Source organism: Mustela nigripes, chromosome X (assembly GCF_022355385.1).
Source record: "Mustela nigripes isolate SB6536 chromosome X, MUSNIG.SB6536, whole genome shotgun sequence".
NCBI lineage: Eukaryota > Metazoa > Chordata > Mammalia > Carnivora > Mustelidae > Mustela > Mustela nigripes.
Window position 1 is genome coordinate 36,882,531 of NC_081575.1, and position 24,152 is coordinate 36,906,682.

Consider the following 24,152-nt stretch of genomic DNA (forward strand, 5'->3'; position numbering starts at 1 on the left):
GTGAGGCCTCAGAAGTGCCTAGAAGAGAGAGTGGGCAGTCTTACTACCCAAATTGAAATGAAGTTGGGGAGCAACTTCTTGATACCAAAGCGATTGATAGCTGGTGGTGGAGGTGGGTTAGGGTACAATATCCCTCCCACATCCTACCTCCTTGCCATGACCTCTGAAATGTGACGATGGAGGTATCATGTAGTCCATTGTTTTTCTTATTGGAAATTTTATCAAGATCATCGAAGAGCCACATGCAGTTGTAAGAACTAACATAGAGAGATCCTGTGCACATTTTATCCATCTCTCCCGCTAATGGTAGCCGAGTCTGTTACTTTTAACTTTGTGGGAATGTATATCCTTTGGAAGGATATACAAGTAAGACGAGACTCCTCTAGTTAAAACATTCACTCCAAGCTGAGCCACTTGGGAGAACACAGGAACTTACAAGCGCGATTCCAAGTAAAAACCATGTTCTGAGCTATTCCATGGGACACCCTATGGAACCCCCCTGAGTTACTTAGTGGCAGAATCCACAGGATGTTTCCTGCTTGGCTTATGAAGGCTGGGCATTTCCCCATGAGCTTGTAAAGCAGCCAGTGCCAAGGGTGTGGGCAGGATGGTGAAAGAACAGAGAAGCACCAGTTTGTTGATGTTTGTCATTTTTATTTGCAATACTTTAGGTCCAAGTTTCAAATTGCAATATTTTTACACTCAAGACACAGTCATGCACAATCCATATTTCAATTTTCTATTGCTTCAACCACAATTTAAAATAACGATATTGGAAACAAAAGTCCTTAAAAAAAGTCAGAAGCTGAGGTCAGAAGGATGGGACCACACCATCAGCAGGTCTACAAAAGAAATAACTTACTGAAAAAAATCAAACAAACAAAAAGACCATAAATACCTTTAATTCAAAGTTACAGAAGAATTTCACTACACATGGGTTTACAGGGAACACATTTGAACAAAAGTAATACACAACCAAATGAGATACAACTCTGATAAAAAATGAAAATATAGATCCTCCTCAACTTGTTTTGTCTGGATATCATGAATATAATCCCAGTAGACATCAGTTCCCTGTGATCAGACTCCTCCCAGCTGATGCCCCGAGATTTAAAACTCAACCCACACTAATGGTTATAGGATTCTGTGAAAGGTCTTATCATCACTAATGAATATAGTATATGCGGGTCCATAAAGCACACCACACACAAGCACACACACTGAACTTGAATTTCGCACTCAGGGCTGGTTGGCACTCTGCTAGCAGGCATGGCATTGGGACTAACTGACTTCCAGTGTACCCTCTCTCCAGCAATGTAGTCCTACAACTGGCCGATCACCATGGAGTTGTCATCAGAAACGCTATCTTTGGTTCCCAACAAGTGGATCTGTCAACACTCCTCAATGCTAATAACATGCACTTCTATTTTCATTTCTTTCTCTGCAACCTGCAAGTGCTTATGTTCGCTCTCAATAGTCCCAGCCGTTTAAATGCATGGGTTCTGCCATCTTGTGCCATTCACAAAGTAAAGTCTACAAAGCCCAGCATCACTTCATAGGAAAAGAGAGGCCCAAACATAGTTTCGTTCTAGCAAGTGTGACAGTGTATTTCTGTTCTAGTAGCAAATACTGGCCACAGCTTAATGAAAACCAGACTACATACAGAGCATATGGAAAATAGAAACTGGGAACACACCACAGAAAAAAGACATTAAAACAACAACAAAACAAAACAACTGTGAGGATTGGGAAGGCTGCCACAAGTTTTATCAACATTCCCTAGTGTTATGTTCATTTACTTGAGGGTTATTTCCACCCCCCTCATCATCTTACATGTTTCTATTATTTAGCGGCAACACAAGAAACCCAGGCTTAAGCATGCGATATTTGCCATCCATCACTATAGCAGGCTGGATTTGCAAGGCAAGCTTCGGTACCAGAAAAGGATAGAACTTGTGGAAAGACCTCAAATGTCATCTTGCCCAATACCCTTATTTTACAGATGAAGGAACAGCTATGAAAAGTGAGCAAAAAAATAATTAAATAATAAAATTAAATAAACATATAAATATATTTCATTACTTAAAAAAAGAAATGGAAGTGACATTACAAACAAACTCAGTGTCAATTTTAGTGGAGTTCTGGTTCAGAAAAACAGCTATCCATGACATTTTGGAGGCAATTAGGATAATTTCAATATGTATCAGACATTGAAAGTTATTATGAAATTTTTATTAATTTTCTTGGGTATAGTAATAGTATTGTGATTATATAGAGAACATTCCTTGAATTCTCAAATATTTGTTGAAGGAAGATTGAAGGATGAAGTGTCATGATGTCTACCACTGAGTATCATATGTTTTAGCAAGACAATGTATCCATGTGTGGAAATAAATTGAGAAAAGTGTTTTAATGTAAAAAAAAAAAAAAAGTGAGCAACAGACCCTATATTAGAATCCAGGTCTCCTTGTTCCTAGTCTCATACTCCTTCCACTTTGTCTGCCAGCTTCTTTATAATTGTTGATTTCCTCTCAGGTACTAAACCGCGTGAACACGGTACCTCCCTCACTGCTGGTTGCAGTCACCTGATGGCAGCTTCCAAGGAAACTCTGAGAGCACTAACCAGTTTCTATCAGTTTATCCTGCAAGTCTGACTGTACTACATGGCAGGAAATGCTACTTGTAACATAGGCTTGCACATGGAAGTATGCACATGGAGATGCTAGCTACATTCCCGCATTTGCAGATTCAGTGAGATATTGTGTAATATCAAGCAGACATCCCAATGCATGAGGAGTTGGGCAATATTCATTTGGTCAGTAAAGGGTCAGAAAAGGAGTGAGACAATTAAAGCTAACCAACAGAAAGGATTATATTGGAACCAAATCTCTTATGAAAAATTCTTTCTTAGGAAAAATATTTCCATTTCTTCCAAGGTACCATGTCTTTCCTTCCCAAGCCACATGCAAATATATGTTCAGAATTGCATGTAAAGTTCACTTGAAATCCCAGGCCTATTAGATCATCCATTTACAAATGCTGAGTTTCAGTCCTCTTGCTCTTGCTCAGAGACTGGGAGAAGCTTGTATCACTGGCCATGCCTGTGTATACCTGAATATCAACTGCAAGTAGCTCAGAAAAGGACCATGAAGATTTGAGTGGGGAAGGCAGGGATCAGAACTCCTGGAAGCATTTTTATGTTGAGGATGGTCAATGAAAAGTGGGTTCTCCAGGTATAAAGTCGGCTCTTGGGGAAAGTGAGTAACATCTGAGACCGCTATCTCATTATAAAACTCATCACCTACAATTACTTTGGTGAGTTAGAGAAAAATTCCTCTCTTGGGATAGATGGTCTCCCTCTTGCTCTTTAAAAACGACAGTAGTCACTGCTCACAACCTATAAATCAGGTGACATGAAAAGCACATGGAGGCCATCTCCGGCCAAAGCTAACAGGAACTGAAGCCCAACAGACAAAGGTGGCTCAAAATATTTGTCTTCATGTTTTCACAGTTAGCTTTTAATTGCAAGTCATAACTTCTATTGAAATCAAAGGGACTTGCCCACTGGTCACTAACAGGAGAACCCTACCTGAATGATACAAGACAAGGACATGGTGGGAGCTAGGGGATTCATCCTTCTCTGCTTCTAAAATTCAACCTGAAAATCTGCTAACATGAGCCAGAGGGGGGATGCCCGAACCAGATGTTTTCAAGGGGGTGAATAAAATGTCATCCCACCCAATCTACAGTAACCTAAACAGAAATCTCCTTGCCACGCCCAAGTGAAAGGCGGCCACTTTTAAAGCAGAAGGATGTGTCGGGAGTTCGAAAAGCAACATCTCCCTAGGTTCCACTTAGAGATAAGAGTCCCCTAAGAAAGCATGTGCCATACCTGAGTGTGTGCCAACCTCAGCACCCAGGCAAATATGAAGGCTATGGAATTAATTGTAACTAGCAAATATCTGTGCCCTGCATGCTTTGGGCTCTGGCCAGAAGACATCTGCTTCTGGCGTCTTCTCTATGTCTCTATAGCCCCCTTTCTGCTGTTTATTTATTATAAAGCAATATGATAACAACACCAAATGAAATTTTAAGAGGAAAAAAAATGTTTTTGCATAATTCCACCACCCTAACACAACTGATTTCAACAACCTGTGTTCCCAGTCTTTGTCCGTTATGCGCACTTAGTTTGACAAAGTTGTAATCCCTGTTTATGTTATTTAAAAGTGATCTGATAGATTCTGAGAACTGGCAGCCTCATTAGAAATAACCCACTGAGCAAAGGAATATAGTTATTTACACGATCTTTGAGCTGAGAAATAACCTTTATAGACAAACATCTCAAACTATCAAAAACAGTTATACAGAAGACAGGAAGCAATTTCATATTTCTTTTTCTTTTAGCAATGGAATGTGCTTCATAGGGGAGGGATAGATGTGGGGGATCAGGTGGTTAAAACTCAACATTGGGGGTGCAATCCACAAGCCTGAAGAAATCTGAGTAACACAATTAAAGAATAAATACTTGAGTTAAATCTTCTTACATGACTTGGCCAACCAGTAGCCAAAACGGAACATGGACACACAAATATTTACAGTGACACATAGACGAGATCAGCAAGAACGAAGTCATTACCCAGCATGGTGACTGATTTGAGGGGATTGTGTCATCCAAAAAAATCCTTGTGGGATCATGACAATGTACCGGATCCTTGCTACATGAATGTTCTTTCTTAAATAAATAATCTCTACTGTGCTTCTCACCCTTCCCTGACTTTCCCACTGCCCTATCCCTATCTCAGGACATTTTGGAATCAACATTCCACAAAGTGCCCTCATTATCTCTGGGCACCCTAGCAACTTTAAAGATCTGGAGAGACTCATCTGTGTCAAGATGAGCTTAAAAAAAAAATCCAGAGAAAGGGAATAAACGATTAACCACCTGGAGTCCAAGTTGTTCAAGTGTACCCAATATGAATCCTTCACCACCATTTTGGCAGGAGAAACAGCTTCTCACTAATACTTATTAGAAATATACAAAACTCTCCAACATGGGGGAGGGGCTTTAGAAGCTGTTCTCATTTAAAAATTACATAGATACAAATCTTTAAGGATAAATCCTACTGCACTATATTACCATAGAATCTTGGTACAATGGGGATATGGTGAAGAAGTCTCTGGCTCCTCATTGTTAATATGCAAAACTGAAGGCATCAAAGAGCAACCATTTTTCTGGAACACTGCTCCAGGTCTCTCCCTGCCAAAAAGGCCTTTTTGACATAAGGGTCACTAATCAAAAACTAGGTTCTCCTGACAAGCTTTGTGGTTATCTCCACTGGCAAGGTGGAGTTAGTGTACTGAATTCTATTCACACCCCAGGTATTATTTCATCGAATTCCCTGGTACTAGGAATGAAACATTAAAAAAATATTTAACTTTAAATGAAATAAAAACTAAGGCCTCTCTCTCTCTCTCTCTCTCTCTCTCTCTCTCATTAGAACAGTGAGGCATTAAAAATTTCAGGCCCAACTACCTTTTTGCAAAGTAGAACACAGCATGCTTCAAATGAATGTTGCCATTTAATTTTTTTTCCCATCTGTTTTCTTTCACTGTGGATGTTTTCTGGGGGGGGGGGGGGGGGAATTCCTCCCTACTTCTATCATAAAAAAAAAAAAAAAAGAAAATAGGAAATCCACCAGTGGTGCCATTTCCTAAACATAAACACGTGTACTGTATGGTTAGCAGAAACTCTTTAAAGAAACTGCTTGCATTTTAAGGAATGGATGGATGGTTAGATGGACAGATGTACCTTAGCAGAGAAGAAGAGAGGCCCAGGCCATTGATCTCTTTCTCTCTCTTGCTGAATGTAGATATGTTCTTATTCAGATTCTCGTATGTTACAAATCAAGAAGCCTTCTATCGCATCAACTGTCAGCTTCTCCAAGGCTTAGAGAGGCTACTTTGCAGAATTTACAAAAGTGAAAATACATTTAAAGAGAAGCTTATCCTTTTTCTATGCAGCCACCCTCCAGATATTTTTCTGCTCTCAGAAGATTCAGGAAGTGCCAACCATTAGATTTTTAATAAGTATATACATGGTTGGACTGCTACTTCTTGAGATCTATGAGTACAAACCCTAATTATTTTTTACTGGAGAATTTCCAGATCTGTCTGAACATGTTTTTGAAATTCAAAAGCTCAGAGGATGATGGCTGACCATGCTATATCCTGAAATAGAAATCAGTGAGACAGAGGGAAAATGGGAGCAAATACTTGGAGCCAAATGTTGACTGGGATATAGTTTTCACAGACCTCTCATTCCTGACAGGGCCGAATACTTACAAAATCTCTGTTCTCCAGGTCTTTTAAGATATTTAAAAAATGTTATAACATGTCACATGATTCTGATCATAAGCAAATGTTGGCTAATGGGTCTATGTCTTCCTAATGTGCCTATTTGACAATGCCTATGTCCCACAAGCACAAGAGAGGACTAAATTAGGTCTCTTGATTTTTGTTTCTTTCTGTCCAACAAAGATCTCAGTATTGCACACTCCTCTTGCATTCCTTTTAGTTCCCAGAGAAAGTCCCAGCTTTAAGAATGGTTTCTCCTATCAGGGTTTCCAAGGTTGAGGACCTGGACTCACCCAATAGGAAGGCCATAAGTTTCAGTGTGTCCTTTGTCAGGCATCACAAAGATGAACAAGCTGGTTTACAGAAATGATACGTCAACTATCTTAAGCATCGTCATGAAAATGTGACAGGATCTCACCATTTGAGCATTATTTGGGTGGACAGTTTTTAAAAGCCCTTCCTGAACATACATATTCCTCTCTGCTTTTGGAAAAATGCCTGAAAAGAAACCTTTTCCAATACAAATGCAGAAAAACAGGTACACAAACCAAGCCACCACTATAGAAGAAGAATAAAAAATTGCAACTCTATTAGGGGCATGGACTTCCACATGTTCACACAGTACTTGCTCTGGGGTATTTTTTGTTTGTTTGTTTCATTTTGTTTTTTGTGGTTTTTTTTGGTTTTGTTTTTGCTTTTTGCTTTTTGCTTTTTGCTTTCTTTTTAAAAAAAAAAGTTTTGACATTTTTTTTTCTGGACATCTAATGACAATGCAAGTGAAAAACATCACATTAGGTAAGGAGTTTTGAAGGAGATTCAAATGCAAGAGGGACTACTCTCTAACTTAAAAACGAACACGACACTATGAAGAGGGAGTGTGCATCTTTGAGAAACCCTTTTTTTCTTCAAAGTGAATGCACAAAATGAGGGGATTCACTACTGGCTCTTTCGCTTCACGGTAGAAGGGACCACTTGACGGCCACTTCGACATTGCTGCCCTGGTCGGGCTGCGATTCAGGCTTACAAATAAATTACATAATCTGAGGGAGTAGGAAAAAGGGTTATAAGAAGTTTCTATTCATTTGAAAGTTAAAGATCCCCGCCCCCCACCCCAGTTGACTGTCTTTTCTTCCATCTTTTCCTGCAGCAGAGTTTCAGTTCAGTCTTACTCAGGAGGGAGATGGTGTGGGGTAAGGCTCGCAGTCCTAGCGGCTGCTGTTCTTAATTGCTTCTTTTGCAGCGATAATCAGAGGAGTCAGGCTGGAGAGAGGCTTGGCTAATTTTAAAAATGGATGCTACAAAAGGAAAAAAAAAAAAAGAAGAGGAGGAATTACTGGGATCCTTTCCTCCAACAAGTATATTACTTTACATTGTCAAGCAGCCCTTTTTTCACTCAGATAAATGTATCTTGAGCATCTGATTAAACATGATTTTATTAAAAACAGTGCCAGCTTTTGACCTTCAGATGTTCTTGTCATTCAGGGTCATGAAATCCTATGGCAGCTGATTGGCAGAGCCAGAAACTCAGAGTCGAGGGTCTTATGAAAAGTCCACTATGTTTGCAACCATCTCATTTGCTGATTGTCTCAAACCGAGACATTTAACTGGGGCAGCTCTCATGCTTTGGGGGCCCTTGACCCTGAAGCCAATGGCTTCTCAAATGCTAAAACCCAGAGCTGTGCTTCCACCATTTCTCTTTTGGCCCCTCTGTAGTATGTAATACAAATGAATACCCCTTCCTTTTTGGAAAAGTTTTCCTCGTTGGGAACCTGTGACATTCTACAGCTTGGTTCTCTTGCCTATGCACACTCACTGACTCCTCTCCTTCTAGCTTCTTCCCTGCTTACCCTTCCTTCTCCCACCTTCCAGAGCTCAGTGCTCATCCTGTTCTTTTTCCAACTTAATTCCTCTGAGTGCTCACTTTGATTCATGGGTTTTTTTTTAAGATTTTTATTTATTTATTTGATAGAGAGAGATCACAAGTAGGCAGAGAGGCAGGCAGAGGGAGAGGGGGAAGCAGGCTCCCCGCTGAGCAGAGAGCCCGACGTGGGGCTCGATCCCAGGACCCTGAGATCATGACCTGAGCCGAAGGCAGAGGCTTAAACCACTGAGCCACCCAGGTGCCCCATGATTCATGGTTTTGACCTCTCATCAGCTTTACAGGGATGACTCCCAAATCAATATGGTGTGACCTAATCCCTTTCCTGGAGTCTGGTCCTAGTTCTCCATTTGCCTAGTGGGTATCTCCTTCCCAAATGTCCTTCTGTCCTCTTGAAGTCAACATTTAAAAAAGGTATGTTAAAAAGGCTCCCAAACAGGGCACTCGTGTGATGTAAGCTACAGAGGCTTCGGAACCTATATTTAAATCTCTCTTCTGCTTATGACAATGGTTAGATGAGGTAAGTAAGTGACAGTTCCTTATAAGCTATACAGAGGCCAAGAAATATTAGCCATGGTAGTTATCCTTCATCATTTTTGCTTTTACTGCATGCTACCATTGGTTTGATATTCTGAAGTCACTTTTGTCTTCTTCTCCCTTAGGTTCTACATGTAATCACCTATCGAGTACCTTCTTCTCAATGCTTTCTACCATTATCTCTTGCCTTCCCTAGGTCAGCCCAAATCAATTGAACCCTTGACTACAACCATAAGTCCTTCTTGATCTTTCTGCCGCCATTTTGTCCTGTTGTTAATTCTTATTGTATTCCACCAGATTCACCTTCCTAAACAAAGCTGTTGCCAGGTCATCCCTCAGATATGTTCAGGGTTTCCCACTGGCTACAGCCCCTCCAGTTCTATAGCCTGGTGTTCAAGACCCTCTATGGCCCTATCTCTTACAGTCTCCTGACTGCACCTCTTTGCTTTGGCTGTCTGCTTTATTTTCTGTGACCTTCAACCTTGCCTCAACCTATGCCTTAGGTCACACTATAATCCTTCCATCTGAAATCTCTTCCCTTGTTTACCTCAACCAGTTAAAGCTGCTTTGTCCTTCAAGACTAAGCAGAACTCTTCCCCATTTGTAGACACTTTCTGATCACCATCACCTATAGAAGTATTTCTCTAATCAACCATGGTCTTTATTGTAGGATTAGCCCCTGGGTTTGAAGAATCTTTAAAAAACCTTGTGTTGTTTTTTTCATATACCCAAGGACATTGTGAACTTCCAGAGAGTAGGAATCATGCCTCTAGGGTTTTTATTGTCCACTGCAGTGAGCCTTGCTCATTGAAGTTGCTCAAAAAACGTCAGTTGATGGACAGAGACTTGACTTAGGCCATACAGAAAGGCACATGAACACTCAAGACCTGTGTCTTTTCTCAGCTCTTCTAGGGAGGGCAGAGGAATATCATGCATTCCTCTGTTTTCTAGCCCCTGAAATGGGCAGTGATAGGCTGGAGTCAGAGAACAGTGTTCTATGGACTTTGGGCAATACACAGGTTATTGTTAACATGTAAATGGAAAGAGGCAACAAACAAACTATTCAATTTAGACTCAGAATATAGTTTTGCCCATTACTTAGCTGACTGTTTCAGATCAAAGTGCTGCTGGGAAAGGAACCAACTCAATGATCTATATAACTGTGTAACTGCATTGAGAGAACCCATCTCATCACTTCTCCTTGGAACGTGTACCAGGGTGTGTCTCTGGTGGTGGGAGCGGTGAAGAGGTGGGAGTGAGGCACTCTGAAGTTCAGGTTTTTTCATTTGAGATTTGAAGCTGGCTTAAAGAGAGGATCAATGAAGGGCCATTGCAGATTTGAAATTCAAGCCCCTGGAACAGCCTGTGAAATGCTCACAGCAGAAAAGTGAAGGTGTAGCCCTTTTGATTCCTGGAACTCAGTTTATCCCAGGTGTGATTTGGGTTGGGATGGGTTATTTTTGACCTGGGGGTTGGCTTTCCATCTCTGGAGGGGTTTCAGAAGCAGTAAGAATGATTTTTTTTTCTCTTTTTTGCCTGGAACAGACTGAGCTTGGGGTTAATACCCTAAGTAACCAAATAGCTCCTTGTGTTTAACTGGATTAAGTGTTCAAAGTCACAGAGAGAATATGCAGTCTTGGAGGGTCCAGGGCTTGACACATGTTCCGAAGAATGGTCCCCAGCGCTGGAGTTCTATGTGTCATCCTGGGCATGTGTTATTTTATCCATGTAAGTATATATTTTTTTCTCTAAATCAGTTTGCGGGTTTGTGCGGGGGTGAGTCAGACAATCCGGGGCTCAAATTCCAGTTTTGCCACTCGATGGCTGTGTAAGCCTCAATTTCTACATCTGTAACACTGGATAATCCCACCTACCCTACAGAGTTGTTTTCAGAATTCGAGGAGATAATGTGTGTAAGGAATTTGACACACAATTGGTACTCATGATCATCAGCTAGACGAATCCCTGAGAGCCATGAAAAGGACAAATGGTTACAGAGGCACTCACCACTGGATGGTACTCACCCAGGCAAGCAGGTGCCTGCCATTTGGCATCACAAGCAAAGGGGCTTTGACCAGTAAAGCATTAGAGTAGCAAATGCCATGGAAATAATTGCATAGTTATGTAGAGAATTACCTCCGGCCAAGAACACCTGCACACAACATCCAGGGGCACAAGTAAAGTTTAGAACAAAACAGCAACACCAGAGGTTTCATAGTTTTCTTTTTCCCTTGCAAAATAAGACTCCAGGAAGAACAAAAAAGATTTATAGATTAAACCGCCAGCTTCTCAGAAGAAGGGCAACATGCCAATCAATCATGTCTTAGACGCATGCCCCTACTTAGGTGCCTGTGGCCTAAAATCAAATGGGTACAGCCCAACTCAAACTAGACATCTCTTGGCACAGCTCTCTTACTGTCACACGCTGAGATGGAAAAGCTCAATATAATCGCTCTGTCTTTGTAATTGTCCTATTTTATTTTCACCTGCAAAAGCTCCTTGGCAGATCCTCGCCTGTCCACATCCATCTCAAGACAACGATTTAAAAAGTCACGGAACACAGCTGACAGTCTCTCGGGATTCTGGAGCTCTGGGGTTCCATTAGTGGCTATCAGATATAATGCCTACAGGAAAGAAAAAAAAGAGGAAAAAGAAAAAACAGAAAAACCCATTCAGCACACACAAATTAGGATCGTGAGTTGGCACAGAAGGTACAAATCCAGTTTCTTCCAGTTTAGACTCTGGGTCTTAAAAGTTCCATTTTAGAGAATGACACTGGCATATATTTCAAAGTGTCTATAACATTTAGAAATCATTCATTTTGGCAGTAACTGAGGTGACATTGAGGGGCCCCACCCTGAAAATGTTGGAAATAAAGTTATAAGGTTGTCCTTTTGAGAGTTAAGGCAGTACAAAGCCACTTATAATGAATGAGTGATTAGCCACCTAGGAAATTAAGCCTAGGGATTGCCTGTGCATCTGTGACTCTGAAGATTTGGGGAACATGGGTACACCCAATCATGTTGACCTGCGTACAACCTCCAGAGGGCATGGTGACGAAAGTGATTGTAATTTACTAAGTGTTTATCTTGTTTGAAGAATGCCGGTGAGCCGACCAGGGATGAACAGAGTACATTACAGAATTAGAGAAGCACAAAGAACCAGAGGATCGTAGGGCCTGGATGAAAAGTAACCTGTGAGACCCAAGGACTCAAGTACTTTTGTCCTGTGGCAGATGTATCCCTATAGATTAGAAGTAGATTTCTCATGAAAGTCTACCTATACTAAGAGAAAACATGAGAAAAGTTGATATTAGGAGTCTTGAAACCTGACAAGTATGCATCCTCTGTAAAAATAACCAGTTGCTAATAGATCTCTGAGATTTTTGTTCTGTAGGGCTGGCCCCTGAGAGACTAATGGACTCACTGCGTGCTGATGGAATCCAGGGTCCTTGCCTTCAGGGGCGAGAGAGGGATCCAGGTCCCTGATTAATTCACAAAGGTAAACCCATCTTTTGAAGGCTCATGATGGCCAAAATAAGATAGATACCCAAAGATGAGTAAGAGGATGCCCTGCTTTCAAAGAGCACACAATTGAGTGAGGGAGCGAGACATAAGTAGCTATAATACAGTGAGACAAGAGCTAATGGAAGGATAGAGTAAGTGTTCAATACAAGGAGGAAGCCATTTACCCTAGAGCTCAGAGGAAGCTTCACAGAGGAGGTTGGCATCTGAAAAGGGTTTTGAAGGATAAGTAAGAGTTTTCCCTACAGGTACTGCCACCAGGGTTATGTCTGCCTAGATGAACAGTGCCTTAACTGTTATGAAGCCATGCTCCCTCCTGAATTTGCCTGGGTTTTGTAGCCAATTATTCTGCCCCCTACCCCAACCCTTTTCCCCTTTGCCCACAATGGCTCCTACTATTATTATTATAAGTATTTCTATCAAAGTCCTTTCCTGGACCAGTTTTCATCAGCTGATACAGACTTGTCTCCTCCCTCCTGGGAATTTCCACAGGTGTACGTTAGAAAAGGTTAGGAAGGGCTGTTTTGTCCAGTGGCTGTCAACCTCTAGGATGAATCAGAATCATCTAGAAGGCTTGTTAAAACAAATTCCTAGGTCACCCATAGAATTTCTGAGTCTGTAAATTTGAAGAGGGGCCCAAAGGATTTGTATTCAAGCAAATTCCCTGTTAATGTGGAAGCTGCTGGTTCCAGGACCACACTTGAGAACCGGTTTAATCCACCTAGGTAATTAAAACAATGGACCAAACTAAAGGTCCTCAGAATTGCTTGCACATAGGAATCACCTGGGGAAATTTAAAAGACCCATGTGCCCAGTTTCTCACCCTAAACCAATGAAGTGGAAACCTTTGAGGATGGAAGGCAGGCATCGGTGATTTTTAAGTTCTCCAGGAGATTCCAATTCATAGCCAACATTGAGAACCACTATCCCAGGACTTGGGGCCCACTTAACCCAGAATCTCTGCATTGTAAGCTCACCAGACACAAGAGCCCCAGAATCTCATAGAGGGAGATTCTCTAATGTGGTGATGGCTGAGAACTCCAATGTCGTAGGTTTCTATAGAGTACGATGAAACTTTCTGGTTTTTCCCCCAGCACATTAAAAACAAAACAAAACAAAACAAAAAAACCCAACACATGTAAACACAGCCTCCTCCAAACCAATATCTTCTTCCCTCTACCCCTCCTTTGTGATTTTTCAATTCCTTTGCTGATGTACAGCAAATGTACAGGGTGGCTATTGGGACTTCCAAGCCAAGATATAAGTCAGTTGTGCATCTAGTCTTGACTTTAAAAAACAAAAACAAAAACAAAACCAGAACAGTATGAAATAGGAATGCATTTATAAACTGCTTTTAGGAAATCATCGATTAGGCTGAAGTCAAGTGGTGCATGATCATAGCAGATATATTACATTAAGTTCAAACAGGGTGTTTCTGTTCTTGGACGATTAGCATGCGAAGCACCTGTCCTCACAAACCATCTTTGTTTCCTTATTTAAAAGAAAATCACTTGACGTGCTTATTACATTTGTTGCCTCCTGCTGAAACTGTCTTATTTCCACTGGCCACAATTCCACCATGTTCACTGTCCTTCACTTGCTTTTTTTTTTTTTTTTTTTCTGCTCTGTAGCTGTGCCCAGTCCTAAGCACCCACACCCACAGCCACATCCCCCGCTTTTCTCCTTCTCCACGCTCCCTGGGTCCGCCTGCATGCTTACGTGCTTTCATTTCCCTACCTTCCTTTCAGCATTGTGGCTCAATACATTCTCCTCCACGTAATCTCATTCCTCATGAGTACGCATAGTCCTCCTCACCTTTCTTCAGCTCATGCCTCATTACCTCAGGAAATGCATGCCCCTCTTTCCATTCCATTTAGGAATTTACAAATGACCTTCATCAGAGTTGTGCAGCCTGAGTAGGGCTGGGGCCACACGGGAGCACGGGAGCAGAAAGCTCTGTGATCTGAAGGGGAATCAGCATATGGAGCCAATGCCATGAACCTCTATAGTGCTTCACAGAGAACGCATGTCCTCTTCTGAATTTCTACCAAAAGAATGACTCTGGTGTTTGCTGGGCTTGATATTTTCCCAGGGGTTCTCTCTGGGTGGAAGGATTACTCGTGACTTTAGGTTCCAAACATATTTTTTGATTTTCCAAATTTTCTACAATGGACGTGATAGCTTTTATTATTATTAAAAAAAAAAAAAGCCCTCCAAAACATTACTGAAAAAATAAATGTAAGAAGCTATGCCAGCCAAACTTGACACAGAACTCCTCATCTATGTTTTTTGTCTTCCGAGGATTAAACCTGCTTTTCATCAAGTTCTACCCCTTGAGGGAAACAAAAACCCAGACGATTTTTTTTCCAGCTATTGTTTTCGTTTTAATTGCAACAGTATTATTTCCAACTAATTTCCATTGCAAAAAATCCACACTTTCAGTTATATTAGGGGCTAAACTGGCCTTTGTGGAATCGCCTGGGAATATACTCACCACGCATAATGCCGCTTCTATGGGAAAATGAACTCTGAGTTCCAAATGATTAACTGAAAAATGAACTTTTGGAACAAGGCCTGTGCGTAAGCTGGGTACTATCTTTGTAAAAAGAAAATTGCTACCCACTGCCTTGCTAATGGGAGACAAACACAGTTGTGGCTACTACAACAGTCACAGCAGAAAGGGTTTTCCTAACAAAGTCAAGTCGTACAGAAGGGAAGATTGAGGGAAAAGAGAGGCTTGAGGGATCACGTTTGGGTTTTATCTGAGTTAGGGAAAACACTCAAAGAAAATGAGCTGGCTGTTATAAGAGCTCTTTGTTGGCTACCCCTCCCCAACTGGGATCCACACATGTGGTTTTCCAACTCGACTCCCCCAAAATTCCCCTTGAGAGCAGCTGAGAAGGAAAAGAGGCAGGACGGGGAGATACACTGTAAAGACATTGAGAGTCTGTGCCCCCACGTATAGGTTTCAATCTAGACAGTTTTCTTTTTTTCTCTATTTATTTAGGCTTCCAAGCAAGGCTTTATTTGAACCTAGGGCTTGCTGCTGTTGTCCGAAAACCAGCAGTCCACAGGACATAGTAAGGATCCTGCGGCGTGGCGTGCACGGTCCTCCATGACTGGGCCCCTTGCCACCTTTGTCGCCCTCAGTGTGTGCCCTTCTTTCCTCGAACTCACCTAGGTACACACATTGGCCCAAGCTCACATACCATGCAAGGCAGTTTCACTGTCCTATTAAATCTGCCTACGACACTGGCCCCATTTCCCTGAAATGCCTGGTGAAATTCTCTTTGCCCTTTAAGCTCTAGTTCACATGGCATTTCCTCTTTAAAGGCTTCTCCCGCTTCTCCCTCTCTCCCAGACCCAGAGGGTGACCAACACCTTGGTTTTCTGGGCACTGTTCTGGGCTGTAGTAGTGAACCCAAGCAAACCAGGAGCGTGGGTAACCCTGCAGATAGAGTCAGCCATTTGTCCCCTCCTTTCAGCCACCAGAGCTGTTCAGACATCCATTTTCCCATTGTATTGTAAACACCTGTTGCTTGTTCCCAGGCCTGCCTTCCTGGACTGTGAAAGAAGGAATTGTGTCATGGGTATCTCTGGATTTTATGGCTGCTAGCTCCCAAACGGATGCCCAGTAAATGTTTTTGTTGCTGAACGAAATGAGAGCCAAAATATTTGAATCAATTTCACCGAGCTGGGAATGTCCCAGACTTGGCTACACAGCGTATTATAGCTCAGAGCCTAAAGGGAACTATTAAACATATAAGAAGACACACAGGAAAAACAAAACAAAACAAAACAAAACAAAAAAAGAAGATACACAGAGAATGAGCAAAGGCACCTTTTCTGAGTCGCACAGGCCTGGCACGTGGTAACTTCTGATGACCTGCCCCTCAGTGTGGCAGAAGGAAAAGAGCTCCAGGAGCAGAGTATGGAAGGGGATGGCATCAAAGGGAGGGAAAACTGGAAAAAGATGGCCACAACATGGTAATCTGTGGGGCGGGTAAACCCAGAGAGAAAGGGGAGAGAATTATGGTCTCTGGAACTTGAAACATAGTTCAGAACTGAAGTCTTCTCTGACTGATCTTGCACAGAGATAGTGCTCTTGATTAATCTTTTGCTACATCATTAAACAAGATCTGCCTGATTCCCTCAGTGAGGCAATGCAGGCCTTGTGACCTACTGACCTTTTTTGATAATGTGACAAAGTCCACCTTAGGGCCAAAAATGGTGACTTTCTTCATGGTGATATCTATGTTACCTGTAAGTTTCTGATGTTTTGGAATTTTTTTTTAAAGATATATTTATCTATTTATTTGAGAGAGAGAAAGAGCATGTGCACATGAACAGGAGGGGCAGAGGGAGATGGAGAGAGACAATCTCCAGCAGACTCCCCGTTGAGCATGGAGCCCGACACAAGGCTCGAACTCACAATCCTGAGAACATGACCTGAGCCCTAAACCAAGAGTTAGGCGCTCAACCGACTGAGCCACCCAGGCATCCCTGATGTTCTAGAATTCTTAATAACTCTAAATCTCTTGGCAATCACACACAAACATCACAATTTTCACTGACCCCTATGTGCAACTAAAATTTACCTAAGTCTTCAGAGAAAACTACCCTACCCAGTTGAAGGAATAATTCAATTGACTTTGTTGGCAATCTCCTCAGTTAAAAAAGATCAATGCTGTCATCTTAGAAGTTACCACATTTCTCCAAAGAGGACCCCAAACAAACCATATGTACCCAATAAATTTTCATTAAGGCAGTTTTGCAACAGGACTAACCATTTAATTAAAAAGCTTCAGTTTGTGACTTAAGTTCATTATAACACTTTATAAAGTTTGGATTAAGATGCTAGAAAACAAACCAGAGGACTTAACATGGCAATGTGTTAGTAACCATGAGAGTCTCCGGCATTGATCTAAAGAATCAATTTACAAAGACGACGGGGTGTGGTACAAACATTTCTTTCTAAATTCAACATTTGGGACCCAAAACACATTTTCCCATGGAAATTATGTTATGCGTGGTGAAAGGCTCCCAGCCTAGCTGACAAAAATCTAACAAAACACTCTAACTGAACTATAAGACCAAGAGGGCTTTTCATCTGTGTCTCAGTATCTCTATAAATACTATGTCCATCTAAAGTATTAAAAGGTAACATTTATTCAGTGATTCCTATCAGGTGATTTAATCCACACAACAATCCCCTGAGATAGACTTGATTATGACTCCTAATAGACAGACGAAGGGACTGAGGGCTGTGGGATTATTATAACTTGTCCAGTATCGCACAACTACCAATGAGGGAGCCAATATTTGAATCCAGGGAATATGAGTTCAGAGTCTGTGCTTTTGCCACTGCAAATACCACCTCACACTGTTCCCAGTCTCTGAGGAAAGAATTCTCCTAGCAGAGGCAGACAAGGGCTCTTCAAGAAATGAGGCATGGTCAGCAACTTCACCTCTACCTCTACAGAGGAAATGGACTCTCTTGAGGTCATTCTTCACTTGTTTGGAAATGGGGAGAAAGGGCAGGTCCCCACTTAGAAGGTTTCACACTATATTCCCCGGGGTCTATAGCCATGTTGAGAGTTTATAAGCAGCTCGTACTCTTGTTGTTGCCTAGAGCCTCCTGTTATCCTGGTTCCTTTCTCATTTTAGAATTTCCAACTACCTTTGAGTGTTTTACGAGAGTGATTTAGCAATGAGTGACTTGACAGCTTATGGCTTAGTTTACTCATGACCTGGGATTTCAGAGGTCAAAGGCCAGAGCATACTGCTGCTTCTGATGTGTTTATGGATTTCATGAAAGGTCCTGACACTTCCTTCTCTTTCTTTTCTTCCATTTCCTTCTCTCCTTCCTTTCTTCCTTGCTTTCTCTCTTCCTTCCTTATGTTTTCTTCTTTCTAAGAAGAAAGTGAATGGGACCAAATGTGTAAAAAGAAGTGATTACTTTATAACTGATGTTTTCTTCCATAGGTTGACTTATTTATCCCAACAGTCCAGTGTGATAACTGAATAAGCATTATGCCATAATTTTGTTACCTACTTGTCTTGCATAGTAGTTCTAATCTGTCACCAAAATACAGTGGTGGTGGTGATGGTGGTGGGGCTTGTTGTTGTTTAATCCTTAAAAAGTCCTTTAAAATCAACCTATTAAAGACCTTTTCCCTTACAGGTTGATGGCAAAAAGTAATTGGGTAACACTGACTGATTAGGTGTCGGCCTTGCTTTAGAGCTCTCCCTTCAAACATCAAGGACCGACTATGGCCAGAAAATAAAGACCAGATGACTCTGACAATGGGTGTGCTCGTTCTAACCTCTCAGGATTAATAGTGCTTATCAAGAAACACGGAGCAAGCAATGTGTGCTCAGGATGAAACCCTGGGCAGCCTGAGTGGCAACCTGAGGTTGAGAACCAGAGGGGATCTGGAAGTGGGGATGGGGGTAAGTATAAACACAGACAAGAAGTGAAGCAAAATGGAGCTAGACATGGAGAAGAAAAGCTGCAAGAAGCAGAAGGAGGAGACGAACACAGGGCAAGTACAGGGGCCAAATGACAATGGGCAGAGAAGGTGGCTGGTGGGACACTGGGGAAGGGAAATGAAGACAAAGTCTAAAGAACTGGGGAGGCCCAGGGCACCTGATCCTCACTCTGCTGCTATTGCCCCACTTCTCTGGTCTTTCCAGATAAAATTTCTCAAAGCATTATATACAGTTTTGCTGTACCAACTTTCCCACCTCCTATTTTCTCTTCAACCCACATTGAATTTCTGGTTCTAAGGTACCACTGAACACTATAAATTTGCTCACATTTCATTTCAGAACATGAGAGCTGGTAGGGACCAACTCCCCATTTCTTTGGGGCTTTTCCAAATGACCGTATTAGGATCAAAATGGCTCGAATGTGGCATGATCTGTGAGCCAAACATTAGATTGCTCACATAAACTGGTTTCAACTGCTACTTCATATGCAGTTCGTCAGCTGAACAGCCCTTCACCCAATAGAATGGGATTGATTCTTCCCCTGTCACATCCAAGAGTACAGTGTAGATCATGGATCGCTGGAGCATTTCTATCACCATGATGCTTTTTCCAGGTTTCTCACCCAAGAGTCCTGTCAGAGTGGGGCAGCCTGGTTTCCTCTACAGTAGATTTCATTCCCATCCTGATCAAGTATCTTCACTTAGTAGGAAAAGGGGGATCTTCCTTCTTTATGGGACACATATTTATTCAGGAGGTGATGAAACACCTCTGAGCTCTTTCCTGGAGATCACTTCCCTGAAAGCACTCCTAAAGACAATACCCACTCAAACCACAGCTCTTCTGACAGGCAAGGAAGGCTGGAGTTTATCTATAGCCTAAGAACACAGAGTTAAGAGACCCGTGAATTTCTCCTTTCCATTTAAGTCATGCTTATGTGGAAGACTAATACGGAAAACAAATGAAAGAGGACCTGTGTTGGTGGAATCAAGAGCCACATGACCTCCCCCTTGGGCCCTTTAAACCCAAGGAGCTCCACAGAATTCTAGGGCCTTGTGAAGTCCACTGGTGACCAATAATTTCATCAACTTCCACTTGTTTGGAGTGCTGAGGAGATGGAGGTCCAGCAGGAAGTAACCCATGCAAGATCATGGAGCTCCTGACTGGCAGACCAGGGAATAGGATTCACTCTTCAAGTCACATAATGTGTACAGCTGGTAGAGACAACAGAAAGATCTTTGTCTCATCCTGTCACATTTATCGGCCACTCCTGGATGAAAAGTGATGCTGAGGGGCGCCTGGGTGGCTCAGTGGGTTAAGCCGCTGCCTTCGGCTCAGGTCATGATCTCAGGGTCCTGGGATCGAGTCCCACATCGGGCTCTCTGCTCAGCAGGGAGCCTGCTTCCTTCTCTCTCTGCCTGCCTCTCAGTGTACTTGTAATTTCTCTCTGTCAAATAAATAAATAAAATCTTTAGTATATGTGCTGCCGAAGCGAGCACAATAAATAAAATCTTTTAAAAAAAAAAGTGATGCTGAATTTTGCCATCTAAGCACTGAGGCAATTCCTTATGGAAGGAGAAGGAGAAGGAGAGGAGGGTCAAGAAGAAGAAGAGGAGTTGGAAGAAAAGGGAGGAAGGAGCAAGAAGCACCAAAAAGATCAGGCTGGTTGGGATGATGTTAGCACTTTGCTTCTCCCAGCTACAGAGGTAAGACTGGCTTTGTCAAGTTAAACTTTCTCTGCTGAGAGGTTTGGATAAGATACCTCAGAGTATCCTTTTACCAGAATGCAAAAGGTCTTCTAAAATGATGCTGAAGCCAGGTTAGAAAAAGTCAGAAATGCTCTTTAGTTATGAAGAAAACTCAGATTTTTCTGGGGGAAGTAATTTTCCCTTGGCAAAAACACAGATTTAAAAGGCCATAGAATCAGGTATGCCAATGTACATTTCATTAGGCAGATGCCCAACATCACACTCCATGATTCGTCTATTTAGAAGGGACTTTGATTTCAAGGGACCTAACTAATTTGTTCAAGGTCTGGTACCTATTAGGGCAAAAGGCATATGCATCCTTGGCTTATTCCCAAGTTATGCTTTGAGGATACTGAGGAATGATAAGATGATATTAGGATAAGGGCATATCAGTCTTGGCCAATAGTAGGCCCCGGTCACCCGATTTTTTAATCTTTGTTTCCCTCCCCTTTGCCTGGCCAGAGTCTCAGGTTTTAGCTTGCTGTGGAATCAATTTCTTCTTTGGCTGTCTTCTAGGTCGTAACTCACCAGTTTGAGCTGTCTGCTTCTGAATTACAATCTAAATGAGACTTGCAGCTTTCCTATGGCTAGGTCCCATTTTCCTATGCTAAATTCCTGACAACCAGTGATTCTTAAGAGCTGTCTATCCTTTGACAGGCAATATTTTTTTATGATTAAAAAGAAACCCTGTTACTGTTCTATAATTATTTTAGTTGCAGTTGTCCCAACTGCCCCCTCCTCTCAGGCATAGGTTTGTCCTCAAAGTAGGAGGAGTGTCAACAAACCATCAATAAACCTTGCTGTTCCATAGTGGTTTACGGAAAAAGAAGGGAATGCTCCCAGCTCTTCCTGAAATACATTCAAAACAATATTGACTGAGTGTTAGCAAAGTATGCTTGCTTCCCTGGCGCTCAGGAAGTTTATGTCTGACTTTAATTCCAAATGAGCACGCGCCATCAAACCCAGACATTCCAATCCACAACACAGGTTCCAGTGGTTGGAGGAGCTAGAAGCACTTTGGCCCTTAGTTGCTGTTTTTTAGTTGCTAGAGATTCCCTTTTGCTTAACTCCCTTCTCTAGACATATAAACGAACCAGAATTTCCTTAGCTCTATAGTAAAAGAAATAACGAATATTTGTGTAGTGCTTTAAGTGTGCGGAAAGTGAGACTAAGAAGTCTCGCAGTGAAGACAACAGGGCTGATTTTAGATTGCCTTCTCTCTGGCCACACAGGTAATTCACTCCTGATCATGGGTAGTCAGACTGATAGCTTTATCATCACCAATATGTGCTATATACTCAGCAGCTAGCACATTTTAAAGATAAACTCCACATTTTAGGAGAAGTAAAACTGAAAAAGAAATGGCATATCATGAATGTACCTGCTGAGCTAATGCCATTTCTTTTTTTAATAGTGTTCCTGGACTGGTAAGCCAGAAAATGCCAGAGTGCACCAGGATTTCAACAAGGCTTTGACAGAGTAATATTGATATAAATATAGATACAGATATCAACATATAGATGTACCTATATATCTATATCTATACTAGGGTAAATGGAAACATGTAGACAAAGTAAGAGTGTGTTCTTTTTTGGTTAGACAACCATGTTCAAAGAGGGTTGATGAAGAAGAATTGTTTTCCAGCTTAGACGGGATTCTAGAAAGTGCTTGCCACAGAGCTTTGTTTCTGGTTCAGTCCTTGGTGGGAGAAGCTGATACCATTTGTTCTTAAAGCTCCATAAGTGATTCCAATGCACAACCAAGGAGTAGACCAACTGTTACAAGGTCAGTGGTTCACATCATACACTACTGGTTTGAACATTCAGATGTTTCTTAACACCAGGAACTGTCTTCCAAATAGCCAATGCTTGCTACCATTTCATCGATGCTTAAAGCAAGGGCTGAAAGACAAGCCTGAATGTTCATTTCAAGTAGGGTGAAGGTTTGGAAAAGTACACATAGTAAAGGGATCCACCCACAGTCCAGTAGGGACTTCAACTGGATGTCACTGAGACATTTCACAAAAGTCAGATTCCATTAAAATCCATTGACAAGAACAGCCCAATTACCTGTGAATACAAAGTTCATAAAGAGACACTCTTTTGGTGCTGAAAAAAACAAATCAAAGATTTGTTTTATCTAGATGATTGTTTCTCTTTACTTAGAATCAGGTCATTATAAGCACAGGTTTTAGAGTACATATCTCCAATCGACAAAAAAAGTTGGGAAGATGAGCAGAATGCTAACACTGATTTGTATATCCACAGGGGACTTTTGATTTCAACCCTGATCACTTTGGCAAACAGAAAGAACAAGGCACTTTATTATTGGAGACCACACTAAAAATGTCCATGGGTCACAGAACAACATGTTCAAGGCCAATTATGTCGAATGCAAAGACTTCAGGCAGTGGGGAACGGTAAGAAGCTTGTCTCCTTTCTGTCTCTGGAAGGGTACCAACCTCATAACATCAGTACAGTTAATAACTCTATGACCTTTAAAAGGCATTTTATGAGCAAATTAGGTCAATTAGCACTGAACAATTTACATTAAAAAAATCCCAACCACTTTGTAACTAGGGGGGAAGTAGCTAATTCCTTGCATCAGTGATATGTTAACTGGCAACATTCACAAAGGGCTTGTTCCGTTTCAACAGACACAACAAAGACACACGCAAAAAACCCAAATGAAAGGTGAATAGCCTTCAAACATATAGCCTGTCTTCACCTTTAACCTGTTCCGTTCAGTGTTATCTGTTCATTGTAATTTTACAGGACTCTGCAGAGCCCTCTGCTCTTTGCAGTGATCAGAGTGTAGCCAGTGTGAAGGGGAAGTTTTTGCAGAAGTGGGGAGTCCAATCTCCCTTTATGAATGTGTAAAAACCACTCAATGGATCATTTCTCACCTTCCTATTCGTATAATCTCTCTCTGCGCACACAAACACACACAATACATATACACATATTTCCTACAATGAGCTAGACAGTGTGCTAAGTGATTTACATGTATTATTGTATTTAATTTTCACACTAACTCTGCAAGACAGGTATTATCCTCATTTTATACAAAAGAAACAGGTTTATAAAAGTTTTAAGTGACTTGTTGAAAGTCCCTACAAGAGCTTGTAGGCTGTGAAGCTAGGACACACCAGATCTACCTGACTATAGGGGCTGAATTTTTTCACGACGTCGTGCTACCCTCTATTCTACCCACGCTGTCTTCCTTCCACTTAATTCCTTCTTACCTCCTCAAAGCCCAAAGGGGTGGATGGGTGGATGGTAGTATTGGAAGGATCTCAGAGAAAGAAGGACTAACCTACCTCTCTTTTCTACGTCTCCCGAAGCTCTACAGTTTTCCAATCCTCCACACATAGCCTGGCCATTAGGATCCAAAAAAATACAGGCTCCTTATGAGCTCCTGTTGGATCTTTTTCTCTCCAACTCCTCTATGGTTTCGGTGACTACATTTTTTAAATCCCAAATAAGGGCATACGACCTGAGATGCTGTGTTGTCTTTAAGCGAACACGAGGGCAACATATCTGAAATCAAAACTAAGAAAGTACTTGTGGTGCCTGGCAGAGAGTGAGAGGGCTGGGTCAATATGGACCTGTTGATTGATTG

At 41.7% G+C, this 24,152-nt stretch overlaps 1 protein-coding gene across 9 annotated transcripts in view; it reads right to left on the minus strand.

Moving 5' to 3' along the window:
* Positions 1-5,669: 5,669 nt before the first annotated feature.
* The window catches only part of PAK3 (p21 (RAC1) activated kinase 3), a 241,838-nt gene continuing 223,355 nt past the window's right edge, over positions 5,670-24,152 (minus strand). For all 9 annotated transcript variants that reach the window (XM_059384573.1, XM_059384574.1, XM_059384572.1 and 6 more), the window contains 2 exons: positions 11,257-11,394; positions 5,670-7,649 (listed from right to left, as the gene is read on the minus strand). In XM_059384573.1, coding sequence (XP_059240556.1) covers positions 7,560-7,649; positions 11,257-11,394 — 228 coding nt within the window. In that variant the 3' untranslated portion in view covers positions 5,670-7,559. The remainder of the gene's footprint in view (positions 7,650-11,256; positions 11,395-24,152) is intronic.